The 19,142-nt window shown below is 38.4% G+C and overlaps 1 protein-coding gene across 1 annotated transcript; it reads left to right on the forward strand.

Annotated features, from left to right (window-relative positions):
• Positions 1–6,591: 6,591 nt before the first annotated feature.
• On the forward strand, positions 6,592–11,448 carry LOC145205117 (uncharacterized). The gene is made up of 5 exons (XM_080077765.1): positions 6,592–7,944; positions 8,426–8,619; positions 8,937–9,040; positions 9,349–9,478; positions 10,440–11,448. Exons 1-5 carry the CDS (start codon positions 7,095–7,097, stop codon positions 11,406–11,408), a joined length of 2,247 nt encoding a protein of 748 aa, XP_079933891.1. The 5' UTR covers positions 6,592–7,094; the 3' UTR covers positions 11,409–11,448.
• The last annotated feature ends 7,694 nt before the right edge of the window (positions 11,449–19,142 follow it).

Consider the following 19,142-nt stretch of genomic DNA (forward strand, 5'->3'; position numbering starts at 1 on the left):
AGTGTGACTTGCGCCTACGTGTACTAGTGAGAGTTATGTTGCCGGTAATAATTGAGGAGTTTTGGGTTGATTAATGCGTAAAACAGGTTAACGCCGTCCCCTGAAAAACATGAATAGCTCTTATACCCCAAGCCTTTGAAAGCTTTTTAGCGTGTCTTTACAGAACATTAAGTCATCACGCAGGTGGTGTGCATCTCAGATTTGTATGTTAACTCAGGGGTCGACTTTTTTGCACTGCGGACCGGTTTGGTTTGAAACTGAAATTTTCACGGACCGGCCTTTAAAAATCACAAATGTTCAGCACTGAAAACTAATTAGAGTTATTACAACTTTGATTCAATATGAACTTTTGGCAAGTTTTATGCGGCCCGGTAACATACCATCACGGACCGGTACCGGGCCGCAGCCCGGTGGTTGCCGAGTTGTAAGTCGGGCCGGGTTCGGGCGCGGGTTTGTAAAAAAAGACGGGTTTGATTCGGGCCGTGGCTTTACACTCTGTGTCAGTATTTTTTCAAATAAATTTTACTAGCTAAATAGCCGGTTGCTGGATCTGACCTGATGCCAAACAGCCCTAAACGCCTTGTATTAGACCAGGGGTGGCCTATTGGTCAAAGCCTGAGATTCACATTTTTTACTGTGTTACCACAAAGAGCCACATTAGACACATGGGCACACATGTTCCTTCCTCACACTCAGATACCTGTGCCAGATTTATTCTAAATGTCGCACACCAACAGAATAATGGCACATTTTGACTTGTACGGACCACGGGCCAGGCATTTTCAACAATTAATGGTTTGCACCAGGGGTGTGCAACATTTTTCGTCGGTGGGCCGTATAACCAATTTTGGACCCCAAAGCGAGGGCCACACAACTTTTTTTCATGTGCACAATAAATTCGACATTCTTCCAAAAGCACCATTAAATTTATTTTCTACAACATACAGAGTTTCAGCGCAACACTGGCTTTAGCAACGAAGTAATTGTTTACTAGACAAAGGGAATTGTTACGTCACATTTGGTGAAGTAGGCTACTTGTTATAACTGCTGTATAATCCACCGGTTGGAAAACGCTAGTTTGGCTTATATTTGTTACGTATAGTAGAGCAACTTGTAGGAGATTTACCGCAAACTTGTGGAAAATTTTGCTAAATTCTCAGAAGAATTGCGTTTTTTATCTTAATCAGTGTGTTGGTGGGGGCCACACTAAATAGCTTGGCGGGCCGGACTGTGGCCCGCGGGCCGGGTAGAGCGACTAACGCTGGAATTTGGCTGGCGCCCGGTCTGGGAATTTCTGGTAGGTGGCGCAACGGAGCATAGGCGTTCATGGTACTGACTCAGCAATCTGGGTTTATGGTAAAAATGATTGCTGAGTCAGCACCATAAACGCCTATGCTCTGTTGCGCCATCTATACCAAACCGGGCGTCAGCTTAGTTCCTGTGTTAGTAGGCTAGTTCTCTCCGCGGGCCGTATGTTGCACGACCCTGGTTTGCACTGTCTCACACACAAACTTTCATTTCAACTACTCCCTCATACAAAAACATCATTTTTGCTTGCAAAGTTCAGTTCCTTTTGAAAATTCCTGGTCGATGTTAGCATGGAGTGAGATGAAATGCCGCTGAAAAATGAACGTTTTGAAATGCGCTAAGTACGCCGGGCTTATGAGGCAAGTCTTGCCATTACGCTCAACAAAAAATATAAGTCTGCCAATCTGTTAAAAAATCCTGTTTTCTTCTTCATAATCTCGTTTGACTGTGCTTTTTTCTTTGCCATTTTCAAGGCTAACTTGGCAAAAACTGTTTACTCAAAACATCTTACTCAAAACGTCCCAGCTGAGAAACTTTGGGTATTTTCATCTAATGCGCATGTGCCACAAACCTAGGTGTCGAGTTTTGCAAAAGTGCAAGGTGGCGAAACTAAATTCCTTGCGACGTCACTAATGCATTCAACACCAACAATCGCTCAATTTAAACCAAGAGACAAACTGCCCATAAAGTATATTGTTCGCCATAACCCGAAAAACGGATTGAAACATTATTAATTTTGGAACACGTAGCTGCAAATTTTGCTGTTGCTTTGTGTCTCATTCGCATTGTAGAAAACAATAAGCGATCATTCATTGTTCAACAATTGAATATTTGTCGTCATAATCAAGTTATTTGCCACATAATGTTGCAGTTTCGAGTCCAGGTTTGTGGCCATACCGGTAGTAAGTTTGTTTAAAAGCAAAATTGTCTTAGCTTTACTCCAAATTTAACACTTTCTGCACCTGATCGCCACAAACTAATCAAAATATCCACAGTGCATGCAGCCCCAAACTGCGACAACAACGTAAGAGCCGCATAAAACCAGGCAAAGAGCCGCGGGTTGGCCACCCCTGTATTCGACCAATTGTCAATTGTGTTGGATGTCTTGGTCTTTTCTGAAGCTTTAAGTCAGGGGTTCCCAACCTTTTTACGATGTCGTACCACTTGGACGCTCTGTACTGCCACGCGTACCACTTCTTGCAGAACAAGTAATTTGATCGAATCAAATTATATTCAGAAGAATAATATTGGCCTATTAAAATACCACTAAAGCACCACAACTAAATGGAATTAGATTTTTGTTTACTGTCCACCATTTGGTCAACAAAACCAGAGTAACAAAATATAAAGTTGTGGATGCAGGTTTTTGTAAAAAAAAAAACGGAAGCTACTCGCGTACCACCTGAAAAACCTTCGCGTACCACTAGTGGTACGCGTACCACAGGTTGGGAACCCCTGCTTTAAGTGTATACGCCTGTCAATCAAACTTTCGGGCCTAAACAGGTTTCCCCAAAACAATTCGGGCCGGGTTTCGGGTTTCTACTTTCAGGTTCGGGCCGGGTTTTGGCTCCAGTTTCAAGCCGGTTTACAACTCTGTGCCAACCACTGTATTAACTTATTGTTTTAGATAGAAAATTACAATAAAATCATGCCGTTGTTCCTGTGTGACGAGTTTCGTCGTTAATGCTTTTTGATAAAACATAGATATGAGAACGTGATTGTAAAAATTGGTCCTTAAAATCAGTTTTCAAATCTGACATGCAAACAGCGAATAGTTTTTTAAAGCACGGTTGTAAAATGGTCAGTACACATTTGTTATTGTTTTTCCACTTTTAGGTGAAACAGTAAAACCTTTATTCTAAAATATAAAAACCTCAAAAAAAATCTATTAACATTTACAGCAAACTAATTTCAAAACGCAGAGTTTAAAGTCACATTTCTGGCACTGACATAAACAAACCAAACTGGCAGATAGTCATTGCTATACACTAGGTGGCACATGTAAGGCGTGTTTCGCTGCCATTCTGTTTTTGGACCAATGTGATAAAACATGTTTACCGAGGTAGTCTCAACAACAATCGAACGTTCAACGTTAAAGCTATGTAAACTTGGCATAGCTATTTATGGTGTGGTCTAGCTTGTAACTTTTTACGAACTAATATTTCAGAGATTTACGAAGAAATTGAAGAACTGAGGCGAATTCAAACTTGCCAGACTAATTATTTTTGTGTCGGAAAGTCTTATAGTTAAGCCTACTTCTTTTCAGTCTGACTCAGACTCCCAGGCTTTCGTTTGCAAACCCCGATGGCTCTGTAGTACATTATCTTTTTATGTTTCTGAAACCAACGATTTAACTTGCCCCAGCAGATAGATTTTTTTTAATTTGCCTGACAAATATTTTTGTGTCGGAAAGTCATACGGTCGGCTCACTCTGTAACAGGGGTGGGCAACCTTTTTAACACAAGGGCCTGTTATGAAAATGAAATGCTTACAAGAGGGCCGCACATCAAATAAAACTAATTCATATTTTCAGCTTTTACTAGAAAATCACAAGTACAAGCGGACATAAAATATCATAGCGTCGCTTTTGCACCATTAAGCCAGGTGTTATCACTCGACCATTGGTGCGCACTGCGTTTTTTCTACCGCCCTTTTGTGTGTGTGTGTGTTTCGCCGCCCTTTTCGCTTTATAATAACTTGTGTTTGCAATGTATGTCATTACCCTGATGAAGGTGTTTCGTATGGGACATCGAAACGTTGGCATATTAAAATTAAAAAAAACTGCCGGAAGAGCTAAAAATTTTGTTGATAGCAGATACACATTAGTGCAACGGTGTAGGATATGGGTTAAATCGCACTTTAAACAGGAAACTGAAAGAAAAAAAGGTGCAACATGATGAACACTCAAATAGCCTTATTTGGGGAAAAATAGCCGGAAGAAGATGAAGGACCGTAAAAAAATGGAAAAGGGCCACATGCGGCCCGCGCGGGCACCCCTGCTGTATAACGTCGTAAATATATACTGCGGTTCGGCCCTATTAGTTTCAAACGTGAACGCCAATTTCCTAAAGTCTGACTCATTGGTGCCAATGCTTAAGCAGCAGCGGTACAAGAGAACAAGACTTTAGTTTGCGAACTCCAACAGCCCGGTGATGCTTTTTTTTCAAAATGGACACTGTAAATGCTAACATAAGACATCCACCAACCAAAACATTGGTTCATGATTTTAATTTTCTGGCCACATTTCTTTTTATTCCAAGAAACGTTTAACTTAGTCCCTCAAAAAGCTTGAGCCAAATTTTACAAACAGTGAACAATAAGACAGGGAACCACTGTGCTATAGGGAGGGAAATGACCGCAAAGCTATCATCACATAACGTACAGCTTTGCAAACAGTTAAACAACTATTTTTTTGGCCAACGATTTATGTGTCGCATCAAAGCAAACAGCGAGTCAATAGGAAGCGGTATCTCTAGGGCAACGTGAGTCGACATCATGCGTAAATTATTAACCGCCAGTTGTTTCACGACCTCTTGACAGTCGAGTGTCGCGTTCAACGAACCGCGCCCAGTCATTCCGCAATAGATCAACGCGAAGTTGTATTTGATTTAAGCAAGCTTCTGTAAGCAGAGCACGGTTTATATCCGAGTCTTGATTATTTTGACATTTAAATTCATCAAGATAGATTGGAGCATTTGCTCTTTCACCTTAAGAATTCACCTTAAGAACATTATGAAAAAGATCAGTAAAGAGTTAAATGTCATTTAATTTATTTTCGTACCAGTTATTTTAAACAAAAAACAGTACTACATTGAAAAGACAGAAGCAAGTGTCGGAGAGTATGTAAGGTAATTGAAATTAGTGCACATACGATTTTTGTGTTTACTTCGAAAAAATAGTAAGCAAATAAAAAAGCGATATTTTCAAATAACACCGAAATATATAAAACAAAACGATTCTAACGAGTTCGTTAAGTTGCTAAAAGAAAAATAGGTCCTCTTTTCTTCATGTCGGTATTCAACATGGGGCGTTTTTATTTCACAACAAATGCGTCATATTTGAACAAAGGTTTGCTGACGGGTTAAAAGACCAATTTAAAGTGTGAGAACTACTCCAAAGCAATCCTGACGGCGACTTAGGCAAACACTTCGGCTTTTGAGTGACCTATTGAGTTGAAAATTCAAATAACTGTCGCTTTATCGGTCTGTCCGAAATACTGTTTTGCAGCTGCGCCTAAAATGCCTTGTGTATTTTGTTGGACTCTGCACAAAAGACAGACTGACGCTCAAGGTTATTTGTTTTCTTAGGAGGCAAAGCTGAACGTGATTCATACAGTAAGGGGCGGCTGTTGTGTACAGTTTTGTAATGGCCTTCAGTTAGCTGTTACGGCACATTTCGCAATATCAAACGAAATTTTCTGACATTTACTGCTCGAGTCGAAAGGAAACTGTTTAACTCAAAGGCTGCGCCGACCGCGAGTTTCTACAGAAAAATTGTTACAGTATTTATTGTTGTTATTGTTTTAGTTGCTAAAAAAGTGAATTTGTGCTCAGTTTTTGTAAGGTAAAAACATCACAGTCAAAATGTACTAAACATTTGACAAAAAGGGCGTTTAAAATGTGAATACGCTTTCCAAAAACATAAAAATCAAATTATGGCTCACAAATATCCTTTCGACGTTGTAAGAAGGTGACAGGATTTGAGTCTTTTGAAAAAAATACGGATCAGAAACGATACACGTAGACGGCATAGATGAAACAACTGCCTGTGTATTGTATGTTTCAGCGAATGTATACACATATACACGCGCTGAGATTAAATTTTCGAAGTGTTACAAAGAAGCCAGTTCAGATACAGTGAGTATCAAATTCCTACTCGCGTCACTACAAAATTCGCCAGGCAACCAAAGCTTCACGAAACCTTATCCTTTCCCAGGGAGAATGCTATGGCATACCCCGATTACCGATGGAATTAGGTGAGAGTAAACTTGGGCAATTAGCTTGAGTTCATTGTTCCTTTACTTCTAAAGTTTGCACAAACTGCACTGTGACCGATCCCCCCGAAATATTTAGCTGTAATCATTCTTTTATAGTTGTAGTTCTATAATAATGGTAGTTTACGTCAATTTAGTAGCCTATGCATGACAGACGACATGCTTATCAACTCTCAACTGTTCTAAACGCTGAATTTGTTTATTTAGTACTGCGGTGCAGAGTAGCAGACTAAATTATTATCTTGAGAAATAGTTCAAATGTATTCTTGTCCTCTTGAGGTTCCGGCATTGTGCTTTGCGAGCCATGGAATTATTTGACCAGATTACGTACATGTCAATCCATTGTTGCTGACGCTCTCCTCTTCAAACTGTATGTTGACTTGCTCACAGAAAAAAGACAATGCGGTGAAACCACAACAATGGTGCGGACTTGTGTTAACGTCCCTCAACGGTTCACTGTTCTGTTTTGCCTTGCCTCGCTTAGTGTGGTCGAAAGCTTATCGCAAATTGTGTACTTTGTTCGGATGTACAAATCGTCCAGAACCGCTGAAAGGAAAAGCAGTGTAGCCTTGTTACTGTTACAGCACTTATGTTAGATACTGTAAAGCAGTAGACAAAAGGGATTAATGATGCACAATAAAATAATATGAAATTTATCAAACAGCTTGTCACATCGTTGTTTTACTCTTTGTAGATTAACTTTAAACTCTTTGCCAGATTTATTACTTGATCTGTGGCTCAAACAGCAAATTTATGTCGCAACATTGTTGTAATAAATCTCAACTTGAACTGAATGCCAATGGCTGCAGCGGATCTGGCCGAATTTTCGACAACATCCCTAGGTGACTTGCCAGGGAACAAGATGGCCCCTCTAGAGTTTTTTAGAACAAGCCCAAGAAAGTCTGAAACCAACAGCAGCGAGCCAAAAAGAGGTCTAAGGCTTACACCAGGCAGTAGCACCGAAAACAAAAGGTTAAGTGCGCGACTTGAACCTCTGACTGGTGTCCACGTGCCTAGGACAGAGTACCCGAAAGACAAACAATCTTTGGCTGTAAGAGACTTGGCTCTGAGCTTGCCAAAGCCGGATACTACTCGCATAGACAATCCCGATTTGTCGGCAACAAATAATATGGAAGACGACAACTTAGTCAATTCATACCGTACACCACGCCACTCATTCTCAGAGCAAAGAGAACGTCTACTTCTTGACAATCTTATCCAATATGATGAGGATGAAGCTGAGAGGTTTCTACAGTCTCAAGGTGACGAGGAATTGTATCGACGATGGCGCGAAGGAGAGACTTCAGGGAGAAAGCTGACCAACGAAACCAAATCTAATAGACAGAGCAGCAGTAAGCCACCGAACCCCAACGTAAAATCAAATTTTCATCCTAAAAAGGAAGCGATATGTGGATGGGAGACGGATACTAAGAAAACAAAGCGGGACAAACCGTGGGGCAGATCGGAGAGACGAAACAGAGCAAGTGCAGTGAATAACAGTCGAGGTTATGCATCTGGCGATAAAAACTCACAAATGGATTCAACTTTCAAATTTTTTCACTACACCGACATTGCACTTTACATACAACAGTACCGAAACACGTACAGCAACCATGGGCCCGAACAAAGTCAACCAAGCAACGGTAAGCTGAGTTTTTACTGCTCCTACACAAAATAACGTTATAACGTTACGATCACGATGATAATCTGCTTACTATCACGACATTTCTAAGCAGTCATGGTCTAACAAACGTTTTACTGTGGATAATTTTTACACATTTTACAACGATTAAACACAAATTGTTGTCGACGAAACCACAGACGTGAACATTTCTTTGACTAAAAACCCTTACAAGATTTTTTTATTCATTGTGATGTAAAGATTCAATTTGAACCGACTCCTCAGTTGTTTATTACCGCATGTTGCAAGGTTAACTAAAGCAAGGACTCTCAGTAAATGTGTTCATAAAATTGTTAATGCAACAGGAATTGTCAAAATAATCTGAAGGAAGTGTAGGTTACATTTCTAGAAGTAAAAAAAAATATTGTTTGTCCATGGACACATTTTAAAAATGTCTGCTACAAACAATGACTTGGGTAATATTGTTTTTTTTTCACGTTTAGGTTTATACACCCAATATTTCGACAAATCGTGTCTGCGCCTTGATACCCGCGATTTTCCTGTCAAGTTGGATCTTGCCTCGTCGCAAGATCTAGTTCCGATGCGACACAAATTTACGACCAATCACGTGATCGTAAAGAAAGATGAAGCACCACCCCCTGCCTCCCCGCCACAAAGAAAACCAGCTGCCATCCCGGTACGAGTTGAGACAAGACCGTATTTACATTTATTGGAGAAAAATAATCCCATCATAAAACTGATCACATTGGTAGTTTAAATAAGGCGGTTTTCGCTAAACCTCCACTAATGTGCACTTCAGGAAGAACTTATATTGTAGGTTATTTCCGAATACTAGGATAAATAAAGCTTTAAAAAGAAAATCTATACAAGATATGACAACTTTTTCAGAAATTTGAAAAAGTTTAACCTACATCCAAAGAGTATGACTAACTGGATTTTTGTTTTTTCCGACCCAATTCGAGCTCACATTTTCTTGTTGACCTTGTCTGATAGGAGGTTTCTCCCCTTCCTAACTGTGCTTCACCCGCTGCTCTGCATCCAAGATTCTCTACACCAAAACCCCCTTCGCCCTCCGTAAAGCTAGAAACAACTTACAGGTAATTAAAAGTCTTCCAGCAACACTCAAAAATAAATAACGTGATCATGATGTTTCAACGAGATTTGAATCGTAGATAGTCTGATAGTTACCTTTAAGGTTGAGGCGCGCCGGACCTTAACGTTTAAATGTTTGCGAATGCTCTTTGCGCCACCTAACGGTATTCAGGAAACTCGTCTGTGTGAGTTATTGTTTTAGTAGATTTTCCTACCTTATATGCGTAGAAAATTAATTAATAAATGCAGACAAACTACCAGTGTAAATAATATTTTAATCAATTACATGTATCCCGCAATATTACTTTGTTAGGTGCCACAACACTTTTAAAAACAGCTGGCACCAGGCTGTGAGAAAAACGCCTGACTCACAAGCTTCTTCATCGTCTCAGCCAAACTCTGTAGGTTCTGGTGGTGCTTCCTCATCCCATCATCGTCAACAGGTGAAATACTACCTTCCACCCAAGATGGGGCCACGTTGAATTACCTTGATTTTTCAATTGGCACAATCACCTATTATGTTGGTGTGATAACAATTAACCTAATAAGATTGGTGTGAAAGCATGGTGTTGTAGATGGATAATCGTTTGGCTGCATGTTATGTAACACAAAATTAACCTACTAATCGACGAATTTTTGTTGTGTTTCTGATTTTACCAGGGACTTCGGCCTGTTTACGCAGTCTCAAGACAGTATGTGACCTTAGCAGCACCGGTGATAGTACGAAGGATTCACAACCGTTCCTAATTTTTCAAGAAAACTTCGACGTGTTTTAGCTTATATTGTATAATTAAACCTACCTCGAAGATTATATAAGTCAGCTAAACATTTCAGATAGCGCGAAATTTCACAGACCGTCCGTCATCCCAATCGCACTGTTCAGTTAAACCTCATTCCTACAACAAAATAACACCTCACTTTTTAACAAAGTATGTTTTTTGATCTGTGTTTTTATAAACAGCGTTTTGCATTTTTGCCCTTGTGCGGGATGTGAGTTATAAAGCTTTTAAATATCAATGTTGCAGTCAAGTAACATTACAAGATTGGATGTGAAACTATAGTCCATATATCACTCATGTACACCTTATGTTTGCTTGGTGAAACGCTGTTTTCCTAATAAAATACGCGCAAAGGTTTGCGTGTTTTGTTTGTTTACTGCACGAGTATAAACGTAGGCAATAACAAAAATAATTCATTTTACAATCGTAGACGAATTTGATTTTAGACACAATCTTAACCAGGTTAATATTGAAAAAAATCAATATTAATATCAAATCGACCTGTCACTAATCTGTTCAATCGCTAATATTGAGGTGATTTGTGTTGCTGCAAAGCTAGTTAAAACGCTTGGAATATTATGTGGCTTTTGCTGGGCAAATTTAAGAAACACGATTTCTATTTTAGTTGTACAGTGAGTTGAACCAGAATAATATGTTGATGCCCGGCAACCATCAAGACCGCGATACACAAACAATCAGACCAGCACATTTTAGCGTCAAAGGAGCGACACAAAGTTTGACTGAAATAACAGCATATTCACAAGCGCGGGTATCAGGTAGAGTCATTCATTCTGCCGGTGCACGACCATGTACACGAGAGGTCGACGAAGAGCTGGATGTTGACGTACCATATCAGACGTCACATAAAAGTTTCTCGTCTACGAGACTGCGTCAAATTACATTCGACGACAATGCTCTTCGCGAACGATGCGAAACTAGAAAACAGCATTACATTACATTAAATGACGGAAAACAAGATCATGCTTCGAATTTTGAAGAAGTGCCTGACAAACGAACGTCCCCTGATCTATCCGAACGAAAAATTCGATTAAAAGCGTTAATCGCGGCTGAAATACGTAGTCTACAGCAACGAAAAGCCATGACCACAGAACAGAAAAAGAAGCTGGATAACTTCAGAAGGGCGCTCTCCAATTCCACTTACCATCACTCGGGCAGTGCAAGCCCAATACCAACACCACGTTTGTCTGGAAGCATACGAGCCTTCTACACAAGGACAGCTGATTCTAAATCTGTCAGTGGACGCAAAGCACCACGCTACGAGAGCGGTCAGCGCCAGCACAACTCCCGTAAAATGGATAGTATTGAGGACAACCAACCTATCATATATGTCACCCAGCCTAAATTGAGGAAGCAAAGCCTACCAAAACCAACAGACAAGCAGGAAACATCAAGCGGCAGAAGAATAATTGGTGGGGTGACAAGCAAACGAGGGGCCAAAAACGGCGACTTTCACCAGTTTACAAGCATTACAGACTTGCTGAGCGCTAAAAGACGACACAACAAAGCACCAAGTGCCGTAGGCAGCACTAAAACTGTCCCTCAGCGAAAACCAAAACGTAACGTTGGTCGATAATCGAAATTTGTCACTGTTGAAATTAAACAAAGACATTTTGTATTGCGTGTTGATGCGATTTAGCCTTATTTTGTTACATAGAAGAAGGTACAGTCGTACGGACGCAAAGTTTCTCAACTACCTAATGTAGTTATGTCAAAAACTAGGTGTAAAGTCACCTTTCCCGCAGTTAAAAACAGCAATAAAAACTGCAATATTCACATTTAACAGTATCACGTGACCGCCAATGGAACAGTGTTTATATATTCTTTACAATTTGCCATCATAGTTCACAGTCGTAAAAAGTACATTGAGTTGTACTTGCTAACCAGTCGATACATACAGAAACAAACAAACACTGGCCAACGTAGAAACCTGAAAATGATGTCAAGACTGGTTCGCGCATGCGCAGACGTGACGAAACAATCAAACGCTTGTTGTGCAATGTGCAATGAACCGAGTAACTAGAGTTTGCAATAGAAATTCTTACACCAACCGACTAGTTGGTTATTGTGCATTAACATATTAGTAGTACAGTAACTTCCAGATTTTCCTCAGTATTGCCGTTTTCAAAATACTGTAGTTTACGTGACGCTAAAATACCAGTGTGTTTGAAAATTATTTCTGAGCACGGATTTTAAGTTCAGGACATGGGCGGAAAGTGCACAAATCGAATGTTCTTGCTGCATAACTATTGCATTCTTGTTTTTCGGCAGCAGAATGATAAATAAGACTTAGCCATGCTGCAAATTGCAAGAAAAAATAAATACTCTATTAATTCACTTTGATTTCAGCATTTCAGTTTGCAAAGGCTTTGAAAGGGTTGTTGAAAAATGCAACGTTTTGGTAATTTGTAACGCGACAATTGTCGCGTGTCGCTTAAAATTTTTCCAAATTTTTCCAAAATTTTAACAAAGTTAAAATAATCTCATACAGATTAAGCATTTCGTTGATCAATTGTGAGAGCAGCAAAAAACTAAAGTGCTATAAAGAAATTTATAAATAAATTTCTCTGCATTCAAAGTTTACAGTTCAAATCTAAAAGATGAATGTATTTTTTTCAAATTGTAGATGAGCTTAGTTGGTTATTACATAAAATATTTAAACTCTGATCCTGGAACGATTTGTGTCAAGAAGAAAGAAGCAGCAAGTAAATCACCAAGAATGTTAAAATCATCACTTACAACTATTACCAACACAAGGAATTTTCTGATTCAAAGGACTTTTATCTCACTCATTAACCTGGCATATGCTGCCCGTACAAGAATTCCAATAATACTGTCTTCTATATTCTTTTTGTTTAACCTGCCCCTGATCCGAATTGAAATTAACATCGACATTAGGTGACATGCAATCACATCTCAACTATGTTTTAATGTTGCAATACTTCCTGATGGTTTAAAACCAATATTTTAATTAATGAGGGGTATAACCACTTGTTTTTATGACTAAAATTAACATTGCTACATATGTTTGTTTGTTTGTTAATGTGATTGAAGACTGGAAGTATATGTGTTTTTATTGTCTAATTGTAAAAGATTTCAGTGTCCAAGATCAACACATGTACCTACTGTAGGTACATCTTTGTATTAAAATGAGCAAAACAATATATTTTTATCATGTCACAAGTGTTTTTCAGTTTAGGCTAGTTAAAACAGTTTCAAGCTGTTTCAGCCGAATGGTGCCACTTTTCTTTTCACAACATTAGTTTCGATTCACATGTTTATTGGATATCCTACCAAAACAACGAATTCTCCTGGAGCAGCTTACTTGCAAATGATTCTGTTTCTGACATCAAAATGGACAACCGAAAGATTGTTTCTGTCTTATCAGTTTTTTTGTCAAATGAGGCAAAAATCATGAAAAGGAATCTTGGATGACTCCATCGATTCTGTAAAAGACATTTCCAACATAACATCCCATGTCACCGGACCACTTAACCATTGTTAAATTGATAGTTGAAGTTGTTAACTCTAAATGTCAATGTACCCTTTCATCAAACACATTTCCACTGTCATTTAACTGGAACTTTTGCTTTTTATTAAACATATCTAATGTTGCTTAATATCTGTTTTGTTTCATTTTTTATGACGTACAATGCAATGAAAAGCCAATGACATTAATGTTTAATGGCTAGGCCCAGTGTTTTTTTAAGGTGTTTTTTCTCCAGCGGTTTCCCAAAATTTGAATATGGCTATTTTTTGGTATTTAAATGAAACACTTGCGGTCTCTTAAAACTACTTAGCGGTCACCCAAACCAAACCTTAAAAAAAACCTGGCTAGGCCTACTATGACCTATTATAAGCAGATAACCCACCACTGGTGTGGGGACCCATTTGTTTATACATGCAGAAAGCCTGTAACAGGGTTACCCAACTAGCCGTCCACATCCCGACCTTTTAAAGCGTTTTGTATGGACCTCGCTGTCTGTATTACTGCTACGTACACTACGCACTACGCTGTATAGACGTTTATGTGTCAAATATTTGATAATTGCTATGTGGGCAGAGATTTTCAAGTGATTTATAGGGGACTCTTGGAAAGTCTGAAGCAGTGGTGCCCAACTCGTCGATCTCCGACTGATATCAAGTCGATCACGAGGCATGCAGAAAATCTGTACATTTACTGCGAAAATAAATCGGTAGGACATGTTCACATCACAAAACGAGAAAAACGTTGTCGCACGAGAATTCATGGGGCGACTTTGCACGCTTTTAACAACGCAAAGGATATGGTTTTGGGTGACGTTGGAAAGCCAGTTTAAACTGTGTTTATCAATAGACTGTGGAAAAGATTTGAACCGCATTAATAGCCCAAATTGTGATTGAATTAAATATAGTATGTACAAATGGTGGTAGATTCCTGAAGATTAAAAATTAGACTTAATTTGCGCAGCAATAAGGCAATAAAATTGCCAAATCATGATATGAAGAACATGTGTTACAAAAAAATCCGCAGCCATATTTGGTCATCATTCATGTGTATCCGTGTTTCCAAGAAAGGAAATGAGCGCCAACGATTTGCTTTTAATTTGATATAGGCTAGCACGAAACTAGGGAAATTACTCTAATATAAGAGTCTAGTTCAGGGGTGTCCAACTCGAACACACCGCCTTGCCAAATTTAGTTTAAAATATAGTGGCGTGCCAACGTTTGGTACTTTGTCCAAACCATTTCTTAAACGTCTTAACAGTACGGGCTCAATTTATGATACTACAAAAAACATTTATTATGTTAATGCGACACAAGATACAAATAGTTTGCAACGGGGCTTAAGTTTTGTTAAAAAACGAACAATTTATATAACTTAGTGGGTAGTGCTACTGGTAATCTTTACAGAAGTTAGAATAAAGGCCAAGAAGAATCAATAGAAACAAATTTAATTGCGTGACAAATCCTATAATGTTTACCATCTGAATTTGCAAAAGCTTGTGTGCCATTTTCAAATGCTCTGCGTTTATAAATGTCAAAATTGGATCGCGGGCCGCACATGTTCATCACACAAAGTGATTTTGCTTTGTTTCTTACCAAATATGCTTAACTACAAGTATAATTTGTATTTGATTCTAGCCACATTTTGCCAGGTCGCAGAAAACTACATCTGGCGCATTAATCAGCTCAAAAATGTGTAATAATTGGACTCGTTTGCCAGTACTTTTGAAATCCAAGAGTCTCTGCGGGCCGCACAACTTTTATTGAGGGGCGCATGCGGCCCGCGGGCGCAGGTTGCCCACCCCTCTGGTGTACACAAACTAAACTGTAATCTATTAGCGCAATCGTTCACTGCAATTTGTTTTGGGCGAAATAAACCTAGCTAAATATAAATTTACCGATAGGCTGCTTTTATAACGGTAATCTGCCCTTTTGTTTGGCAAGTCCGTTTGCGCTTTTTGATAGTGACTTTTGGTAAAGTATTTTAAACTATTTTTAAGTTTGTTGAATATTCTGTCTTAAATATTTGTAGAAGAACCGTCATTAATGACGAGTCACAATGTACCGAATTAGAAAGCAATTTGTGAAATGACAAAACAAAACCACGCCACATGCAATGAGTTTGCAAAAATCTTTGCGTATAAAAGTACTTAAGTTTTATTTCTCCGGGAAGATAGGCAAAATGTTTTCTTGTACAAACTGCAAGAAGTCCAAACCTAGAAAGCAGAGAAGAGAAATGCACCAAAACGACTGGGAATTGAAATGGAATAAGACGCCACACTTTCATATCGATTCGGTGCATCCTGATTTGCTAGATTTTGAGACAAAAGTGTTTTCATCGAAACGCAGAGTGTTGTTGCCTCTTTGCGGCAAATCGGCTGATATAAAATATCTTGTCGATAAAGGTCACGAAGTTGTTGGCGTGGAACTGCTAGAAAAACCCGTTTATGAATTCTTTAAAGACCACGAATTAAAGTTTACAAAGAAGATGTTAAACGAAAACTTTGACGTCTACAAAGCGGTAGATTGCAATGTAACCATTTACAGAGGAGATATATTTCGACTTTCCCCTCAAGTCTGCAAAAAGTTTGACGTTATATGGGACAGGGGAGGGTTCAGTGCCATCAACGTGTCACAGCGAAAACAATATATAATCGTTTTGGCATCCGCTATGTCAAGCAGTGGGTTGTACGCTTTAAACCACGTGCAATACGACGAAAACCAGTTTGGGGGTCCACCACATTCCGCTAAAAAAGAAACAATTCAAAAACTTTTCGGAGCCAAGTTTCAGATCAGTCAACTTCTCCAAACATACGATGCTGCAAAAAGTGGTCGAGTTCCTTCTCCAAATTGTCTTGACATATTTTTAGTCAGTAATGTACTTTTGAAACTAAAGTGAATGATTGTTGTCGAATGTTATCCGTTTTTTAAGTTTAAGGTACAGTTGAGTTGAGTTTATTTCGTTCTTGTTTTCACTGCGAATTTGCAAATATTTTTCACTGCGAATTTGTAAATTATAAACAAATATTGTATAGTGGCCATTTCCGAATATCTGTGTTAAATTAGTTTACATTGTGTTCGCCTCGAAACTTTTTCGTAATTATGGAAACTAAGTTTTATCAGTGCGCCTGGCGTTTTCAATGAGACACGGATTTGTCATGAACTGCGACTTTTAGCTGCCAGCTAACATAAAACTTTTCGGTTAAATTCTGTCAACAATTTATTCATCATCATTCTGCTCACACGGATTCGCCGACCTTCTTTGTCACTTCTTATCATAAAAGTTGTCACTTCTTATTGTAGCCTCATCTTTTCCCTACCTCAACATATTTTTTTTGCTGTTTTTCTAAACTTAATTCTTGTGATGATATTTTATTACTGCCCACATTATCACTTATGTTAAATAAAACTTTTATGGTGTAAAAGATGCATAATTTTAGTTCTTACAATAAGATTGTAGCACAAAACCGCAACACAAAAGGGTGATCAAATAAAACACCAACCGAGCAACCTGCTAAGTGTTTTCTGATACATTTTCGACGAAAACCCAACATAAAATGAGTCAGCGATTTTTGGATTGCGCCACTCCATTGAACGGTTGGGTGAGATTTGAAGCAAATTGAAGCGTAATGGCGGCTGCTCAAGGAAGCCCAAAAAATGCATTGCGGGCAAAAGTGAAAAAATATCGATAAATCTTGTTTTAGGCCAGCGGTTCTTAAACTGGGGTCCGCGGTCCTTTAGGGGCCCGTTAGGCAATTCTTGGGGGACCGCGAAAAGGTTGAAGTACTTCTATAATCTTATTTGGCGTCAGTTTGTGCCACTGAGTAAGTTTAAATCAAAGTAGAATTGAGAATCGACTGTCACCATTGGGAAACAATAGCCTTGTTTACACGACAACTAACAAAAATGCAATTGTTCGCACACAATCATTTTTTTCTTGTCTGTGGTGTCACAAGCTGTCTTTGGATTATTGTCATGCGCAATTTTGCGTAACTAGCTAAAATCCTGCAATAAACTTTCGTTTTTCTGAAATTAACATTCAAAGGGATGGGACCGTTTCGAAAAAATATGAAGAAGTTTGAGAACCACTGTTTTAGGCGATTGTACAGCGATTTTTGCATATATGATCGGTATTTTATTGAGAGTAATGTATTCCAGTGTGTAATAACCAATAAATATTTGTAGATTGACTGCGAGGTGTATGCAGGCGTACCGGGGTTAAAACGACTTTTAGTTAGTGTTGAAATAAATCTTTACTGGGTGGTAATAAATGTTTTTTTTTTTTGTTCAATACAGGTGGTTTACATGCGTTCCTCTATATTTGAGACATAATCAAACAAGAATAGCTCTTTCCGTCACCCAAGAGGATGTGATACTTTATTTAACATTATCTTGCGCTGATCCAAACTGCTGTTTTTGATTGTCACCAATGGTGACCATAGTCTTGGTCCAAGACTAGACTCTTGGAACTAAAATGTAAAAGTTGGTTGTAGAGCGTTTAACATTATTTTGCTTGTATGCTACAAACTGTATATTTAGTAAGCTCATTTTTTAGCTCATTTAGTGTAACCTTTTTAGTTTGCAACCAACATGTGTCGACTAAATTTTTGCTAAAATGTTATGAATTGTCAAACTAAAAGTTCTCAATTAAACTCCAAAATCTTAAAGAGATACATGTGCATAAATGCATTTAAGACCTTACACACAAATGAGATGCCTATTTATGTACTTTCAGTCAGAATCATGAAATATTGTTTTTATTTTCCTTCAATAAGCATTTTTTCTGGAAAAAAGCCTACACAACGATTTACATCAGCACTTAAATTATTTCTTGCAAAACAGAAATAAAGACAACGATTACAACTGCACTAGGCAAGTTTATACAGATATCCTGCATCTATTGCCAGGTGCATCACCATTATTGGTGATCCCAATATAACAGATGGTGCATTCACAGTTTAAAATGTGCAGCATATCATGCATAGGCCTACCGTACGTCCTCTTTATGGAGGACATGTCTTTCTTTTTGACAAAAAACAAGTTGTGCTCCGAGGACAAAAAAGTGCCCATCCTCATTTTTAAAGAATTTCTGATATATCAAATACATATGTGACAATTCAGGCTTTGAAAACAACCAAATATACACCTTCAGCTTATTTTTTAAAGAATACAGGTGAATTTTATTTTTGAAAATACAAACTAATTTTAGTGTTGTGATAAACATTTAAACATACCGTCTAATTTCTGAGACTTTTATTTTTTAGGGGCGCCCTAAAATATATTTTTTTATGTACTTTTTAACAACATGTCCTCCTTTTTAGGGATGGAAATACGGTAGGTCTTTTATTAACGGAGAATGCTAGAACCGAACAACATAGTCATAGAGAAACTTACGGAAAATTACGTTGAGGGTCCGTACGTTGAGCTGGCGTATAAAACTTATAAAAAGGGTCAGTGACTAAAAAAGGTTGGGAATCACTGCTCTACAGTATATGCACAACAGCAACATGTGGCCACCGGTTGTCACGTTTGGTGTTAGATAACAGTAATCACGTCTAAGTTTAAATATGTGCCATGTCAAATTTGCCCAGTTGTTTTGTGTGTTATTAATACACATTTTTTAGTTATCTCTGTATGGTTTATCTTTTCTTACAGTAGTTCCCAACCGGAGGTACGCGAACACCTTTCGGTATTTTCGCACGATGTTAGTTAGGGTTGGCATCATAACTATTTATAAACAAAATGCTTTGTTATAGATTGTTTCGTTATAATAACTACAACAAACACTATTATGCGTTTACCATAAAAAAAATTCCAGGAAAGT

This window comes from Phallusia mammillata, chromosome 8, assembly GCF_965637545.1.
Source record: "Phallusia mammillata chromosome 8, kaPhaMamm4.hap1.1, whole genome shotgun sequence".
Lineage (NCBI taxonomy): Eukaryota > Metazoa > Chordata > Ascidiacea > Phlebobranchia > Ascidiidae > Phallusia > Phallusia mammillata.